Below are 17,137 nucleotides of genomic sequence, written 5' to 3'. Positions count from 1 at the left end.
AAAGATGAAAGTGAGTGAATTAGGTAGAGATCAGCCAGTTTAAAGTTTTATATTATTTTATTTGACGACATCTTTGGTGCTGGATAAGGTGGAAATAGTCACCATTACCAAAGAGGCAAAGGAAAGTGTCGAAGCTAGAGACTCACAGCAGGTTCTCTCTGGAGGCGGCACGATATGTCAATTGTTGTGCGAGCAGTAGCTTAGCTGTTCACACCAGAAGCCCATTTGCCTGTGACAGTCAGCAATCTCTTTTGCTCCTCTGCTCTTTTCTAATCACACATAGAGCTCTGTCAGTCTGTCTGTCTGTCTGATTGTGTGTGCATATGCGTCTGCTCATCTCTCTCGCCCTGTTTAGACACAAGTGATAAATATGTGGAATAAGTACGCCTACATAATTTAAAAAACACAATCACAAACAGCGGTGATACTGAGCTATTTCTAGAGTTTCAAATTTCATCATGGGCATAAAATCGGGGAAATGAAACTGAGAGAACAGCAGGAAGAGGGGCAGGATCAGATAATTTACATGATATATATCCTTTATATAATTAATAACAGATTTTTGATACGTTTTCTGGCTAGACTGAGTCATGGTCCACAGGGGAAATAGACTGGAAGCTGAAACTATCTCTGCAGATAGTGAGCTGGCCAGGGAGCTCAGCACCGTGTCCAGTGTGAACAGCCTAATTGGTTAACATGGGCGCAGACAGGACCTGTGTAGACCCGGCGTCAAAATACCAATGATGTCACCTAAAGATTCAGACAGCTATAAACTCCAGTTGGCTTGCCAGATTCCTTTAGCTTTCAGTACTGATAAATTTAAACAAGTCTACAGCTATTGGTTATTTTCCAATCAAAACCTGGAAGTGGTGTTCATATAGCTGTGTGTGTGGGTTGAAGACTCTTGTATAGCTACACAATGTGCACTAAAATTATGCAAATGTTTTGCCAAAGTAAATTTACAACTGGATTTTTTAACACTTGTCCTCTTTCCCTTAGAAGTATTTATTCAAAAAATATGTATACAAGATTCTGGGAAATACAAGTATAAACTTGAAGGAAAACAGATGCAGAAATACTCAATAAGAAGGGCCTAAATTAATATGTTTGGATCTGATTTGATTTCATTCAACTGGACTTTGCCCATATGTAGGTACAGATTCCTCCCTCTTCCCAGACACATGATTCACATTTTCTGATTGTCTGAGCACAGCTTGTTGTGTTTTCTGTAAAGTACCTGTCTGCCCAACTCTGAGCCCCTGAGGAATTCATCCACCGAGGCTCCTCTTCTCCTCGCATGAGGAGAGTCGTAGCCGTCCTCCTCCTCATCAGAGTTGAGTGGATGCAAGGCGTTGCCTCGCTCACTAAAGATATTCCTTTTCTCAACCTTATAAGAGAAATGTTTGACATTTATACTGGAAAAAAACCCATCCAAATAATTAAGTGTGACATACCTACTACCAGTTTTTTTCCTCCAACAAAACGAAAAAATACAGTGAGGTATTTAAATGTTCACCTTTTTGCTAATGTAGGTTCATAATCATTAATCATAAGAGACCAACAGTTCTGTCTTGAAAGCAATACTTTATAGCTTTAAGAGCAGGCTGGTTTTTAGACACAAGTACAATCACCTTTTCATCTGATAGATATTCCTGTTTGCATAATGAAAAATCAGATTTACATTATGAAAAATCAGAGATCACTACAGTTATAATATAATATTGTTACAATTGATATAATTGAATCACCACGTACCCGGTTGCCCTCAGCAAACACTCTCTGGGCAGCTTCCCTGGCCATGGCCTTGGCGATGGTGTTGGGGATGGGGACTCCCTGAGGCTGTGGCAGGATCCTCTGAGGAGAGGGCGATCGCCGTGGCTGAAAGTGCGGCGGCTCCAGGTTGGGTCCACGCATGGGAGGCAGCGGAGAGGGGGATCGCTCCCACGGCTGGGCTGTCCGTAGTCCCACCTCATGCTCTTTGGTTTCTGGCTCTCTGGCACTTGCTAATGGTTTGGACTTGGGCATGGGGTGGCGCTGGAAATGAGGAGGGGGTTGGCAGATGGGCTGCGTATGTGGCTGTGCGTGGGGCAGCGTGTGGGGCTGGGCTCTAGGCAGAGGCTGCACCTGGGGCTGTGGATGATTGGGGGGGTACGTCGACGGGTAAGGAGGATGGGTTTGTGAGTGTACCGGGTGGGGCTGCGGGTGGGACATAGGGTGGGGAGGCGCAGTGGTTCTGTGGGAGAGGCGTGGCGAGCCCAACAGATTGTGCGGGATGACGGCCACAGGCGAGTCCTGGGACTCTCCTTGTGTTGATAACGTCCTTACAATGACTTCCCTGGCCTCCAGACACTGAATCCTGTTTAACTCCACGGTCACATAGTCTGCTGTGGGGTATAAGACCTCTGCTATCTGTATTCACAAAGGAACCAGAGAGTCCTTACCAAAGGGCAATTCAGAATGTCAGCATACAAAAGTACTCACTCTGTAACCATACCATCATACAAACTATATGTATTTCTAGCTCTCATAGCTGTTGGCTGAGTATTAAAAAATAAAAATCCTTGAAAATATATCATAACACACAGATTTGTAAATGTACACGGACCGGGTGAGCATGTTTAAACTTAAACTAAAGCACTTAGCCTGCTGGAAAAATTCAGCTGGTTTAAGATTAAACTGGATACTATCATGGTTGCACACACACACACACACACACACACACACACACGCACACACACACACACACACACACACACACACACACACTCAATAAAAACATAAGCTCACTGTGCCAAAGGGATGTAACACTGAACCACTACCATGGAGCCAGTTAGACTTTCTTTCTCAAAGTTACAGCTTTAGTGATGCTCATCTCTGGGGGATGGGTTAGTGATTGGACGATATATGATTTTATTGTGGATCAGGATAGAAACCACTCGCAGTAACTTCATCATGGTGAAATTTTATTATCGAGATAATCGTGAATATCATGTCCGGCAGCACCTAAACTAGCTGCTGGGCAACCAAAATAAGAGACACTCTTCAAAAACAGGCTGCATACACGACAACCTCCGAAACGAAGAAGATGATGCCATTTTAAATAGTAAAAAAAAAAAGCCTGCCTTTTTAAGATTGTTTATTGTTTTTCACTATGAAGGATGTTCACTAAAAAAGATGTGTGTCCTCTCTGTGATGCAATGAACTATTTGTTTCTTTACAAAATGTACGACAAAGTGATTCCAGTATGTTTTAGTGCCATTTAAGACTTTCAAGCATATTTTCATGATTATCAGAATAATACTGCAATTATTTCGGCCAGTATAATTGTAACATGAAATTTTAATATCGTCCCATGCCTAGGCTGGATATCAGCATTATATCATTTCTCCAGGAGATGGCAATAGAGCACTATTCATAGAAGTCACCACTGAGGAAGGCAAAGGCTACCTTTTCTAAGAACTATACTGTAAGACTGAAAAAAAAAAAAAAGACTTGTTCTGACATTTGGTACCTTTTGTCCCTTTGTGCACACGGCGTAGCCAATCACACTGGCACCGTTGGAGGTTCCTGAAGACGACAGAGGTGGCGGCTTCCATCTGACCTGCAGGACCCCCGGCGTCTGACCACACTGGACCTGCACCTCCTGGGGAGGGAGAGGGGGCCCTGGGGAGCACAACACACACACTGGATAAGGAGAGAAAAAAAAGACAGCTCAACAACAGCTAAATCATTTCTGCCTATTTGATCAAAAAAAATAATGTGCTGACCTCGGTGCTATGGACTTTCCACTGTGCTATTCAACAACCATTTCACAGTGGTATGAAACAAGGCTGTTCCCAGTCTATATGTCTCACATGCACAGTACTGTATACAGCCTAACCTCGTGGGATTACCAAGAATTGTATTAAAAACACAATGTATACTAAATTCTAAATTATCCTAAAAGCATTTTCAATTTCCCTGAAACGGCCAGCTGGTGTGTGCTGTGAAACACTGAGCCACTGACAGCTGAATGTCAAATTTATTATATTCAAATATTGTAATTTGTAGGATAATTTTGTTGTATTTATGCTCATCTCTGTGCAGGTTCATGATGTGTATCCTGAGATTCATTCATATGCGCATCGGGCGCAGGCGTTACATTGGTTGAAAAAGCCAAGTTTGTCAACACGCAGCCATAAATGTATGTACAGCGATATCCTGTTGCCAGATTCTCGCTGACAATATTCTATGGAGCATTAAAAAAAACACAGTTTGCTATTTCCACAATCTGTCAGTGCTGCCTGCATACTAAACAACATACCCATCTGTGCGGTGCTGCTGCTCCCCTGCAGTCACACAGTGAGAGAGAGAGCGAGCAGATGCAGTCAGCAGTATCTCGGAGCTGCAACATGCAGCTGTTTGTGTGTCCGAGAATCTCCATCAACACAATCTTAATCACATTTCTACGCTGACTGTCAGCAGACAACACGCGCAGTCTTAGAACAGCAGCAGTGGTTGTTTGGAGATTTCATTTCCTCTTGTCATTTCTAAACTACGCTTGTCATAAACAACAAGCTCCTCTGAGGACTCAAGTGAGTGTAAATGAATATTTCAGTGGAGCCACTTTCATTAATACTGGACACAAACAGCAGACCCCGATTTCCAGGCAGGGAATTGGAGGCTGCTCTGTGTGACTAATATTAATAAAAATGTGCTTTCGCTAAGCACTGATGAAGTTGTTTGTTTGAAGAACACATGCTAAGTGTGAAAGCCTGATATAGTGCCTCTAGACACTGCCCTCCTTATTGACAATGGTTGTCCGCCACCGATACTGACACTATTTCAGACGCCTCTAATTAACATGTTCAATAGATAGATCATTTAATGAACTCTCAGCATGTTAGCTCGTCAGCTGCCAACGGGAAATGTCAATTTAAACTTCAGCCCCAGTCTCTCTGTCCTCCCCCTCTTTCTCTCCCTCTACCTCTGTGTCTTTTCCTGCATTCACTCCCTTTCAGCCTTTTTTCCATTCAGTGCTTGACTTCATAATCTCTGTGTTTATGTCCCACTTGCCTGAATGGCCTCCATCTTATCCCAGTGCCTTAACAGTGACTCTGTTTACACGCACAATAATATTCCATTCTGAATATAACAGTATTCTGAATTTGATATGGGTCATATAAACAGCATATTCCGTTTGAACATTTTGAATTTGGCCTTTTTCCGAATGCTGCATTTATCAAATAAGACATATAGGATATACCAGTATTATTTGAGTTTCAGAAGCATTCTTCTTCTTAGAAGCATGCACAGCTGCATGTAAATGTGATCATTAGTGAAATATTCATTTTCATTAGTCTTGTAAACATACGACATAAATATGTATGAATACTGTCTCAGAATAAGAGCAAAAAGTGGAATATTTTGTGCATGTAAATGAGTCACTGGGAGTTTTGTTCTCTTTTCCATGTCAAGTAAAGGTTAAATAATCACAATCCCTTCTGGAAATTTAGTCATATACAAAGCAACAATATGACATGTCTGAACCATATTTTATCTGCACCCACAACTGGCTAACTACACTGTACCTTTAGAGTTACACACAACAGAGCCATGAACGTAGCTGGCTGTGGAGACAATACCTCTTGTTACATTCTCACTTTAAAAGATTTCCTGTAGCTAGACAGTCAGGCTGTGAGACCCAAGTCAGCGCTGGCAACAGCAAAGCATCACTGTGCCTCATGGGAGAGGAAATCCCAGAGATCTGCACTCTCTATTTACACTAATTTGGCTTCCAGAGACAGTGTTTCCAGTGGTAAAGCTCCACTCTGCAAATGCATCTTCAGTGTTTTCTCATTGCACTTTTCTTTTTTTTCTACCATGCATGTGTCTTATCACAGCAGTACACACACACACACACACACACACACACACACAAATCCTTGAGGGCAATCTAAAAGTGGCTGGGGAAAAATGAAAATGGCTGAGATGTTTGTCAGGTTTGTAAATGTAATGGGCTTGAAGCGTGTGGCAGAGTAAATAAATAGACTGCTGTGTTGGATGTAAATTATCAGATGGCTTTCATTGTGAAATATCAGATGACTTTGAAACAGAAAATGAGACTACAAGAACGGCAATCAGATTGGAGGGGGACATGAGAGCAACGCTGGCCCTTCATCATAAATACGCTTTTTACACAAAACCTACAAACTAACTCCATTTGCAGACACTAACAAAACTAACACTCTGATTCAGTCTGAGCTCTCTCGTCAAACTTGTTTCCAGCCACAACCAGCAATTGTGTTTTCAGTGAAAAAGCTCTGATAAACCCACTGAACCTACTTTCCCAGCACCAAACAGCAGATAAAGACTAGCTTATAAACACAGTGGAGCATTTTGCTGCTAAAGAGACAGATATTTTTCTCAGGTATTGAAGAGATAAAAGAATCTCAAAAGGAATGTTGGATTAACATTTGCCAGATGGCCAAAAAACATGCATCCAAAAGAATGGTAATGTGTCTGCTGGACGTGTACATAAGTAACTATTTGCCATAAGTTAACCTCAATGAGTTTATACTGCTTCCAAACAGCCAAACATTACACAATGCACATTTGGGTTAAATTTTAGCACAACTAAAAATAAAAGTCAGTTTCAGCTAAAATGAATTTCAGCAGTTTAACAAGACAAAGAGTCAAAAGCCACACTTCAGACTATGTGTGAGTTTACCTAAGTTGGACACTGCCTTGAGCTAATTACCACAGCTAATTGCTAACATGCTGATGTTAAGCAGGTATAATGTTAATCACTTTCTCCATATTGCATGCTAACATTTGCTAATTAGCACTAAACAAAAAATACAAATGAGGCTGATGGGGATTGGCAGGGATTGGTCATAAACTAAGGCGACACAAATTAAAAATTTGGCCCTATGATGGTAAAAACTCAGAAGATCACCAAGAACACAGCTTATCAGAATTCACTGTGAGGGGGATATACATGTTTGTACCAGATTTCAAGTCAATCCATCCAGTTGTTCAGATAGTTCACAATTCACCACAAATCTGTGTTGCCAGAGAAAAAGTCAAGGGATCTCCTGAGTTATTGGGATACATTCTCTGGGCACCATGGATATCTGTACCAATGGCAAAATTTTAGTCTGGACCAAAGCAGTGGACAGAGCGACCGACCAACCAACACAGCTTCATTGCCATCCCTGGAGCCATGTGGCTAAAAATATCCCAGTCTAGCCGTGACTATACAACCATACATCACATGGAAAAAAGTCCCTGCATGAGTGTGCTTTACTGAACAGATGTGAGTAATGTTTGGGAGGCTGACCTGCAGGCTGAGTGCAGAACTCCACAGAGATTTCCCTCTTCTCTCTCTGATCCATCGGAAGCTGCCAAGGCACCTGATGCGGCTGCGCCACAACCTTCACCTTGTAAACTGTCATGGGCTTCAGGTTGAAGAACTTGTACTTGTAGCCCCCTGCCTTGACCATGTCGTACTCTGCACCATTGAGGAAGATGGTGTGACTGTAGTTGCTGTTGCTGGGCATCCAAGAGAGCTCAGCAGAGACCTGCGTGATGCTGTCCACCCGCAGGTAGTAAGGTGCCACCACCACATCCTTTCCCACGAGCAGAGTGCACCGGAGCTCGTCCGACGGGCCCCGGTCAGTGATGCTCTGCACTGAGATTCGGTAGGTGTTGGTGGCCAGATTGAGCTTTTCAAGAAGGGACTTTGTCCTGCCCCCGTAGGGGACACTCATGCGTAACTCCTTATCCACCAAGACATTGTAGCCACTGATGGAGCCCCAGCCCGGTGGGACCACAGGAGGATCCCAGCCAATAATCACGCTCTTGGCCAGTTGTTTAATCAGGTTGATGCGGCGGGGATAAGGCACAATGTCTTCACCGACCTCGTCAATGCTGACATCCAAGGTTCCTGTCCCGTTGCTGGAGGAGCCCAGGAGGTCCATGCCCAAGCTGCTGGTGCTTAGACAGTCTAGTTTACTGTCAGACAGCAGGCTGCTTATGCCCGTTCCCGTTCCTGTGCCCACTTTCAGTCTCTGAGGCCCCAGGCTACTGTGGTTGAGGTAGCCAGGTTCTTTAGCCACTGTGTCCCTGTGCTGGACAGAGGGTGTCTCCTCATCTTGGACAAAATCTACAAAATTGGACGGGACGAGTCCCCGCTGTCCATCCAGCAGCTCTCCTGAGAAACAAAAAGCAGATAGTTGGTATTGTGGTGATATTAAATAGAAAAGATTGAACAAAACCAAGGCAGGTCAGACCTTCGTAAAAGCCATCCTCATCCATCGTCCCGTAAACGTAGAGGTACTTCCCTGCCACCAGGGGGAGCTCTGCCTCAGGATGCTCATTAGGCCCATCATAAGGATTGTAACTACAGTGAAAAACATAAAATGTACAATTCATCTGCAGAGGTGTTATATCTACACACCTTCAATACTAACTGTGTACCATGTCAACCACTCCAATCCTCTAATATGTATGTCAAGGGACAATGTCTTGCTGAGAGCTTCTTTGAAAATATGAAGTTTGTTTCTATTTTTTATTTTCTATTCTGTTTTTTTACAAATATGAGAGCGCTGAGAAAAGTGTGGGTTGAAAGCTGTGGCCCTGTTTCACATATTTGTGCTCTGAGGATTCCAATTATTTTTTGTGCTGACAGGTAATTTTCTTTAGAGATAGAAACACTGAATCATCTTCAGCCTAAAGCTCTGTGAGAGAAAGCAAATAGTCTCAGTAAGATTTGTCCATGACTTGTCCACACTGTGCAGCCAGTTCTGTTGACTGTAAAGAGGTGTGTAAAAGACTGTTGGCCACCTCTCCTGTTAATTATCACCCTCTCTTAGGATGTTCAGCTGTTTGAGGGTTTGTGTTATGTTAGCACAAAGCTCCTGTTAACACTTACTCTGAAAATGCATTGAAACCACGTAAAAATATTTCAAAATTAAAGCACAATAAGGACTTTAACAAACTTGTTAGAAACAATCAGTGTCTCATCCCACACTGACTTGATTACAAATTTCAGGATGAGGTTGTGTATTTTTTCTGTTTAGTGGTGAATAGGTGAATAAGTAATTTTGTGTAATGTCTACGTACCTGTACCGAGCAATACACAGACGAACTTTCCCCGTGAACCTCGGTTTGGACCTGGTAGTTGAGCTGAGCTCTTTGTCCATCTAGGAAACCCAACAAAAAGACAATAATAACCCCATTTTCAGCATGGAGATCTATTTGTGTTTTCACCTTTCATATCATACTCAGAAAAATAGAGTGGCAAGCTTCGTAAGTTAGAATGAAGAAGCAAATAAACTAATTTGAGTTATACAGTTATATGTTTGAGTATGACACTGTAAAACCAAAAATACTGGGCCTGTATATCCCCGTGTCTGTGCTCTGTGATTCGCTGAATGTCTTCCACAAAATTGGAAAAAAAAAACACAACATGCACAATATGTCTTTAGTTTAAACATTTCACCTCCTGTGCACTAAAAACATTTTGATCAGTCCTAAATTGTGTGAAACCAGGAGGCCCCCTGCACACCTGCTGCGTGGATTTTCTCTTGTTCAGCCCAAACACATTACTTAGATTAAAATGAAGAAGCAATTTTTTCCCACAATTGTGACAAACTGCTGTTTGTTCTAAAAACTAACAAAGGCAAGGTAACATATCTAACACTGTTGAGTTGAGCTCACTTAATGCTGTTTAGGTGACACTCCACAACAGGATTTAATTTGGGTAAACAGGGCAGAATAAAGCAGTACTTTGGGATTCCTCTCTGCTGCTGTCACATGTCGTCATTTCGGATGTTTAAATAGTCTTGCCTTGTGCATGTCATGGAAAGTGTAAATGGAGTAATGTGCAACAAAGCGAAAGCCATATGGGACACAATTAGACACTATCACATGCCTCAGAGAGGAAAGCCCGCGCTGGGCTGCTGACTCGACCGCGAGTGAGGAATGTTGGCTTGACAGAGAGGAGCTCGGGCTTGTCTCCACTGATCTGGAGGGGTCGAATGAACTCAGATATCAAAGATCTGCTTGTTGGAGCCTCATTGCCTGTGGAACAAACAGAACTTCTCTCATTAGATCTTCACATCAAAATATAACAGAACTAATATCAAACTTGTGATCAAAACAGAGAGAGACAGGCAGAGAGATACAGAAAACACAACAGAAACTTAAAAGGACAGTTCACCACAAAATCAAAAGTACACATTTTTCATCTTACCAGCAGTGCTTTTTATCACTCTAGATTGTTTTGATGTGTTGGAGATATCAGATGTAGAGATTTCTGCCTTCTATCAAATATAATGGAACAAGATGGCACCCGGCTTGTGTTGATCAAAGTGCCAGAAAGATACATTTTTTAAAAATCCAACAGGGATGTCTCTTTCCAGAAATCATGACTAAAATCAATACTAAAAGGAAATCCACAGACGTTACTTTGAGAAGTTTCATATCAGCCAAACATATCACCATGCAGAAGGAAGGGTGCATCTACTCATGGACAAGAGGCTTGCGACAGCCCGAAATGTAAACTTTAATGGCGTCCTCCTTGGCTGAGCTGTAATGTTAGCTAGCTCAGAGGTGCTAGGTGAGCTAGCAGTAGATGCACACTTCCTTCTGAGTGGTGATACAGTCGGCAGGTGTAGTTTGGTAGAAAGAAAACAGTTCCTGCATAAAACTGCTCTCAACAAGGTCTGTTAATTATCTTGAGTAACCAGAGGCCTGTGCAACAAAGCAGGATTTGAAGTTAGCAAAGTAGCTTCAGGGTTAACTCTAGGTCTTCAGTACTACCAAGCTGGTTCTCTTTTTACTGGGATAAATCACCTCGGCAACTTATGCTGAACAGCTAACCTGCTCCAGAGCAGGTAAACTTCAGAGTATCAGATCACAGGCTGTCAACAGCCCGACCTCTGACTAATCAGATCACTGAAGAGAAAAGTATCCATGGACGAAAGTCCGGAGTGAAAGGTAAGGTTTTAAAACAGAGCTTCTAACAAATGGAGAGATCGTTTACACACTAAACACATGATTTTAGCAGGATTTGGAATTATGCAAAATTTATTTTAGTCCATAGTGACAGTGCTGCTACTTTTACACTCTGATTCCATCACTGCAGCTCAAAATAACATGAGACACCTACATGATGAGAACTAGGAAAAAAAAAGATTATGTTTTATTAATAAAATAATCCACACACTGTTAATTGGCTCCCATTATTATAAATGCCACATTTCGGTCAGATAGACCTCATCAGTCATTAACTACTGTTCGACTCTTTACTTCAGCAGCAGAAACAGCCTGGCATCACTTTAAAGTGTTTTATATGACATATGCAGAGAAGTATTATCACCAACTAACTAAACAGCAAAAAATCCTCTATACTAATGTCACATAGGCCCATAGCTCAGTGATACCTGATTGCAATTTAAGTCTCGGATGACGGTCCATTTATGGAGTGTTTTCAATGTTTTTAGATTTCCTGTTTTGAGATTACAGATTGTCATTTACATCCAGCGTCACTGACATGTTTCTGTCTCGTCGATTAAACACTTTTGCTACTGTTTCATCACGTCATATGAAGCAGCCTACTTCATTCATGGTTCTGATGATATCGCTCATAATTAACAACCTCGCCTTTCTCACATGAACGCACTCGTGGCTGGATAGCAAAACTAAGAGTTGACTGAACTGGTTGATAACCAGCTTTGTTGTACTGGTTATCCAGACAGCCAATGTTAGGGTTAGTCAAACCAGATAACAAGAAGATATCCTGGGTAAGTTGAACTGGCTTCATAGTACAGGTTTCAGGGCATGATTTCTGAAAAGAGACATTGCTGTTGAGTTTTTCACATGCCATCTAGTTTTATTATATTGGAGAGAAGAAATCTCTACGGCCGATATCACCAACACTCTGCAGCTCATACCACAGTAATCTACACATCAGAGGTAAGATGAAAAATGCGCATCTTTGATTTTGGGGTTAACCGTCCCTTTAAAACTTTAACCTTGTATTACAGCAGGTGTCATTTAGCTTGATATCTCAAGGTACTGTACTCTTCTGTTTCTAATAATGTGTAAAATAAATCAATCAATAATTAAATAAGGTAAAACTTGATTGCAAGAGTTGTAATTAGTGAAACGTTTGTGTATTCACAAAAACGATTCAGAAACAAACCGAGAACAAGTTTTGCCAGCTCCAGGCTATTTCTCACTGTGATTGATTGATTAATTCATTAACAGTTTGTGTTTACTGCGGATTAAGTCAGAAGCCTCTCGACTTCTAATTTCGGCTGTCATTTTTTCCATCTCATTGTGAGGGAACTGACTCCTCTTCCAATATGTGCAGTGTGGACTTACTGCCAGCAGTTCTCACATGACAGAAATGACACATTTATTTGATTGCACAGCATTTTAATGTGCTAAGTTAATTTGGTGGCCTCTTATTTATTAACTTGAGATGTAGATGAGTTTCAGCTACTTGAAAATATGACAGCAAATCAATATACACACACACACACACANTATATATATTTATTTATTTTTTTAAGCAAAATACTTATGCTTCAATACTAACATATGAAGTATAAGACTGATTAAAATAAATAACTTCATCACAGCATCAATAAGATGATAGACTTACCTTTTCCTATGGGGGCAGCCAGTCCATTGAGGAGCTGTGAGAGGGATTTGTTGGGCGACCCAGGAGATTCACATAAAGTTAAGGGTTCAGTGCTGAGGATATCAAACTTCCCAGCCTGGAGCCGGAACTTCTCCAGCTCTTTTGACAGGAGGTTGAACTGCTCACTCTGAGACCGGCATTTTTCCTCCAGCTCGCGGACTTTGGCCTGATGGCGGTGAGGGAGGAGAGTCATCGAGAGGGGAGTGGGAGACAGCGAGAGAGAGAGACAGAAAGGACAGACAGACAGTGGCAGGGAGAGACAGGATGGGAAACAAAAGAAAACAACAGAAGAAAAATAAGGAAATCACAGGATGCAGGAATGACCGTTCTGCACACAGAAAAACACACAGTACAGTAGGTACGTATACGACGCTATACGTCTACTGTCTACACACAAATAGAACATGAATAAGATTTACATAAGGACTTATATCGTGGACTGGTCATTACAGAGAAAAACCTCTTGAAATGACTTCAGCTGTTACTGACGGTATACAAATCACATGCACAACTACAGTTAGTGCTAATAGTACTGAAAATAGAAAAGCCTCTTGTGTCAAGGCAGTATGCATACCCAAACTGCACAGAGTCTTAGAGGATGAGACTGGTGACATTTTCTTTTTCTTTTTTTTTTGTTATTGTCAAGGTATCCCTTGAAAAGACCAAACCAACAATAATTTTGTCTTACTAACAAAAGTTCTGTCTGTGTAGCCAAAGCCTGATATTCTTCTGGGCCACAGAGCTTCATTGTTTACTGTTAAAAACACATCAGTGAGACTCACTGTTGCACTGGGTAACATGTTCCTTTATTATGGTGAACATGGGCATTGTGGTTTATTTGAAGTCAAACCCACATACTGCACTGTACATCACACCAAACACCAAATGTGTATTAATCTGCAGCTGAAAATAGTCCCCAGTAAATGCGCTATTTACTTGTGTTTGAGTAACGATTGCTAGAAACTACAGTGCCCAGCTGGTTTGGGGAATTTCTCCAGTTGTTTTTTTGTGTTGTTTTGCTTTGGGGGGTTTTACAGTTGGAAATGTATATGTGTGACAATATATTATAACTGATTTCAAAGTCCAGGTAAAGCAAAAATAAATGTGTGTCCTGAGTTTCTCACACCACAGACAAATGTGCTACTAACCACCAAGCCAAATTTGATAATTAAAAAATTAGGTTTCAAAACTGTGAAAAAATAGATACTGTTGGCTTATCCACTGAAGGCACTGAGCTCGTTAGCAACTAACACAGTAGCACACCCAGTCTGTAGACAGCACACACACCCTGAACCAAAGGACAAACTCGTGGCATTTAAGAGAGATGTTTATTCATATATTTACTGGACTAAACGAGCTAAGAGAGCTTGTGGGACGTAGAAAACTCACAGCTCACACACAGGGGGCTGACGACATGACACTGATGATATGCGCTCTAACTTCAGTAATAACACAGTCTGTATATAGCGGGGGAAGAGTTATTTTAAGGATGGCTCTAGGGGGGCACGGTGGTGCAGTGGTTAGCATTGTCCCCTCACAGCAAGAGGGTCCCTGATTTGAACCCAGGGTGGGGGTTATGAGCCCCTCTATGTGCGGAGTCTGCATGTTCTCCCCATGTCAGTGTGGGTTTTGTCCGGGTACTCCCTCTTTCTCCCACAGTCCAAAGACATGCAGGTTAGGCTAACTGGTGACTCTAAATTGCCTGTAGGTGTGAATGTGAGCGTTAATGGTTGTCTGTCTCTATGTGTCAGCCCTGTGACAGTCTGACGACCTGTCCAGGGTGTACGCCACCTCTCGCCCAGTGTCAGCTGGGATAGACTCCAGCCCCGTGTGACCCCTAACAGGAGAAGCCATTATAAAAAAATGAATGAATGGTTCCAGTTGTCATCGAGCCATGATTTCAGGCCCACCCAAACATCCTGGACACAGAAATTGTGAAAAACACTTTGACAGTCTAACTCCATGATTCAGTACTACAAGTATTTCTAACATGTATCCCGTGTTTTGAAAGAAATCACTGATTTTGCTTTACCAGAATTTTTTATTGAGAATAAATGGACTCAGAGCTGAAAGTCACAGACAGAATAGGGAAGTTAGTAAATGTTGTAGGTAGTGGTCTTTTCCTGGGATTTGTTTGCAATAACAAATATAGCAAATATCACCAGCCCTATACTTTAAGAGCAGAAAACTTTGTACAAACTAACACTGACAAACTGAACATCACTGTTTGGGCAGGTATAAAGGAAATTCCAGGTGCTATAGCTTCATTTCTCAAGTTAAATGATCAATCATCAAAAATCACTTCTCAATCTCAAACTGACAACAATCTGAACCGGAGATGTTCTGGAGGACACTGAAGCTACCGTGGAATTTTTTAGCACTGCCCAACACACAGCGACACCCCCTGCTACTACTGTACAGTGCTGCCTATGCTCTTCTGTTAAAACACTGAGTCCATTCCATGCACACATGTTGTTGCTAGATATAACATGCTGTTAGCAGACACACAACGAAGGAAGTCCTGCATGTTTGAAACAGAATTAGTAAATTAAGAGGTATTAGTTTTAATAGCATCATACAGTTCTCAGCTGTATGGAAAGTAGACAGGTTTAAAAACACATGCTGACTAACACATGCAATGCTACAACGAAAAAGGATCACAGTCATCGCTTGGTGATGTGATCCTTTTTAAAACAATACACTCTTATACACTCAGAAAGCTACTATCTACTGTATGCATCAATATTACAGATGTAATGACTAATGTTTATGTGCTCTAGATGAAAGCTTTTAATTTAAAATATCTGGAATACAAAAGGACATCCAGACTTTTTACTGACATTTATTTTACCAATCAAATAGTTAATCTGCATTCATTTATTGCAGTTTGATATTTCTATTTGTTCACATCTAAACACACACTTTAAACACGCGTTTGGTCTTATAAAGTTAAATTTGCACACCTCGATGTGTTGCTGGGCTTTGATTATGTGGGATTGAGGTCGGTCACTGCGGCCCCAGGCATTCCTCTTTAATTGAAGTCGCTCCATATTCTGAATCTTTTCATCAATTGTTAAGCGAGCGCCGCTGAATTTTTCTTTATGATCAAGTCAGAAAGACCTCCAGTTTATGCTGTCAGTCATGTTCCAGACTTTCAAAAAGCTCTCCGCTTGCGAGTTTGCTTTGATGGGAAATGTGAAACAGAGCTGAGCGGGTAGTAAAGAAAAGAGGCAGCCCTGAATATTTCTGAAAACCAAAAAGCAAAGATCACACATCAGATTAGTTCTGTACTGATGTATGCTTTCTGTTACCTTTTACCTTTTGAGCACTTCTATATTCATCATGTTTATGATCAATATTAAACTTAGACTATGATGAATAATTTTGTTTGTAATGTGGTGTTACATCACCACTCCCCCTTGGCCAAAGTAAACATGGGGATACTGTATTATTGACTATACTGGGAAAAGTGGAAAAAAAAGATCTAATAAATAAATAAAAACAATTCTGAAATACCTGCATGCTGTCCAAGTGGTTCTGTATAAGCATAAACACACACCCATTCAGTAAAAAGAGATGTAGGAAAGAAATAAAGCACAATTACACATGTGATCACTCATACGCATCTTGAAAGCACAACACTCTTGAAATCTGCTTTGAAACTCACACATACGCATCACCTTATTACAATGCTAATAGAGAGATGAAATAATAGATAATGACATTTTGTTGTTTACGATTTATTCACCTTTCTGAAAACGGCTATTTACACATCTCTGTTAAGTTTAAATCTGTCACTCACATGTCAGTTTAACAATATTTTGAAAAGAAATCTATAAACTTAGCCTAGGATTCACATCTTAAAAAATAAGAACTTAAAAAAAAAGCATAAAGCTTTGGGTAGTGAGGTAAAAAGAGCAGGAAATGGCTCTAGGCAAACACAGATCTGCCCCAGGGCTGACTAGTCCCTTATCCCCAAGCAGCAACCACATAAACACACACAGTCAACCCACCCCCAGAGTCCAGACGCTCACCTCTAACAGATGGACAGCGCCTTCATGTTCCTTTTTTGCCTCAACCTGAGCCTGGGAAATACAGGGTGCAGCGTTTCAGTTCACTGTCATTTATGTTGCAGTTAAGTTTCAGTTTAAAACACCAATGAAAGGGCGTTTACGGACAAACACCTTTTGATTCATTGGTGCTCAGGGTGAAAATGGTTGGAAAGAAAGCCACTATCTCTGTCAGCAGTATGGGAGGCAACGATGAAGCTTATCAGCAGTTTATCTCTTTACCTCACATTAATATTTTCCAACAGAGCCTTGATCTGAGCAATTTGGACTTAAAGTGGAAACAGACAACTTTCCTCCCCCCTAGGATTTCCAAGTGGTATTAGTATTAGCACTGCTATCACAGTCAAGTTAAAGCAAAAAACTTGTCTATTTC

At 41.3% G+C, this 17,137-nt stretch overlaps 1 protein-coding gene across 1 annotated transcript in view; it reads right to left on the bottom strand.

The window, feature by feature from the left end:
• Positions 1–17,137, bottom strand: part of rimbp2b (RIMS binding protein 2b) — a 106,647-nt gene that overhangs the window by 15,742 nt on the left and 73,768 nt on the right. The window contains exons 10-19 of the mRNA XM_050050090.1: positions 16,729–16,779; positions 16,211–16,231; positions 12,656–12,860; positions 9,917–10,065; positions 9,106–9,185; positions 8,274–8,383; positions 7,322–8,194; positions 3,512–3,663; positions 1,756–2,409; positions 1,238–1,387 (exon numbers count right to left, since the gene is read on the bottom strand). Coding sequence (XP_049906047.1) covers positions 1,238–1,387; positions 1,756–2,409; positions 3,512–3,663; positions 7,322–8,194; positions 8,274–8,383; positions 9,106–9,185; positions 9,917–10,065; positions 12,656–12,860; positions 16,211–16,231; positions 16,729–16,779 — 2,445 coding nt within the window. The remainder of the gene's footprint in view (positions 1–1,237; positions 1,388–1,755; positions 2,410–3,511; positions 3,664–7,321; positions 8,195–8,273; positions 8,384–9,105; positions 9,186–9,916; positions 10,066–12,655; positions 12,861–16,210; positions 16,232–16,728; positions 16,780–17,137) is intronic.

Source organism: Epinephelus moara, chromosome 8, assembly GCF_006386435.1.
Source record: "Epinephelus moara isolate mb chromosome 8, YSFRI_EMoa_1.0, whole genome shotgun sequence".
NCBI classification, from domain to species: domain Eukaryota; kingdom Metazoa; phylum Chordata; class Actinopteri; order Perciformes; family Serranidae; genus Epinephelus; species Epinephelus moara.
This window is presented reverse-complemented; position numbering and strand designations above follow the sequence as displayed.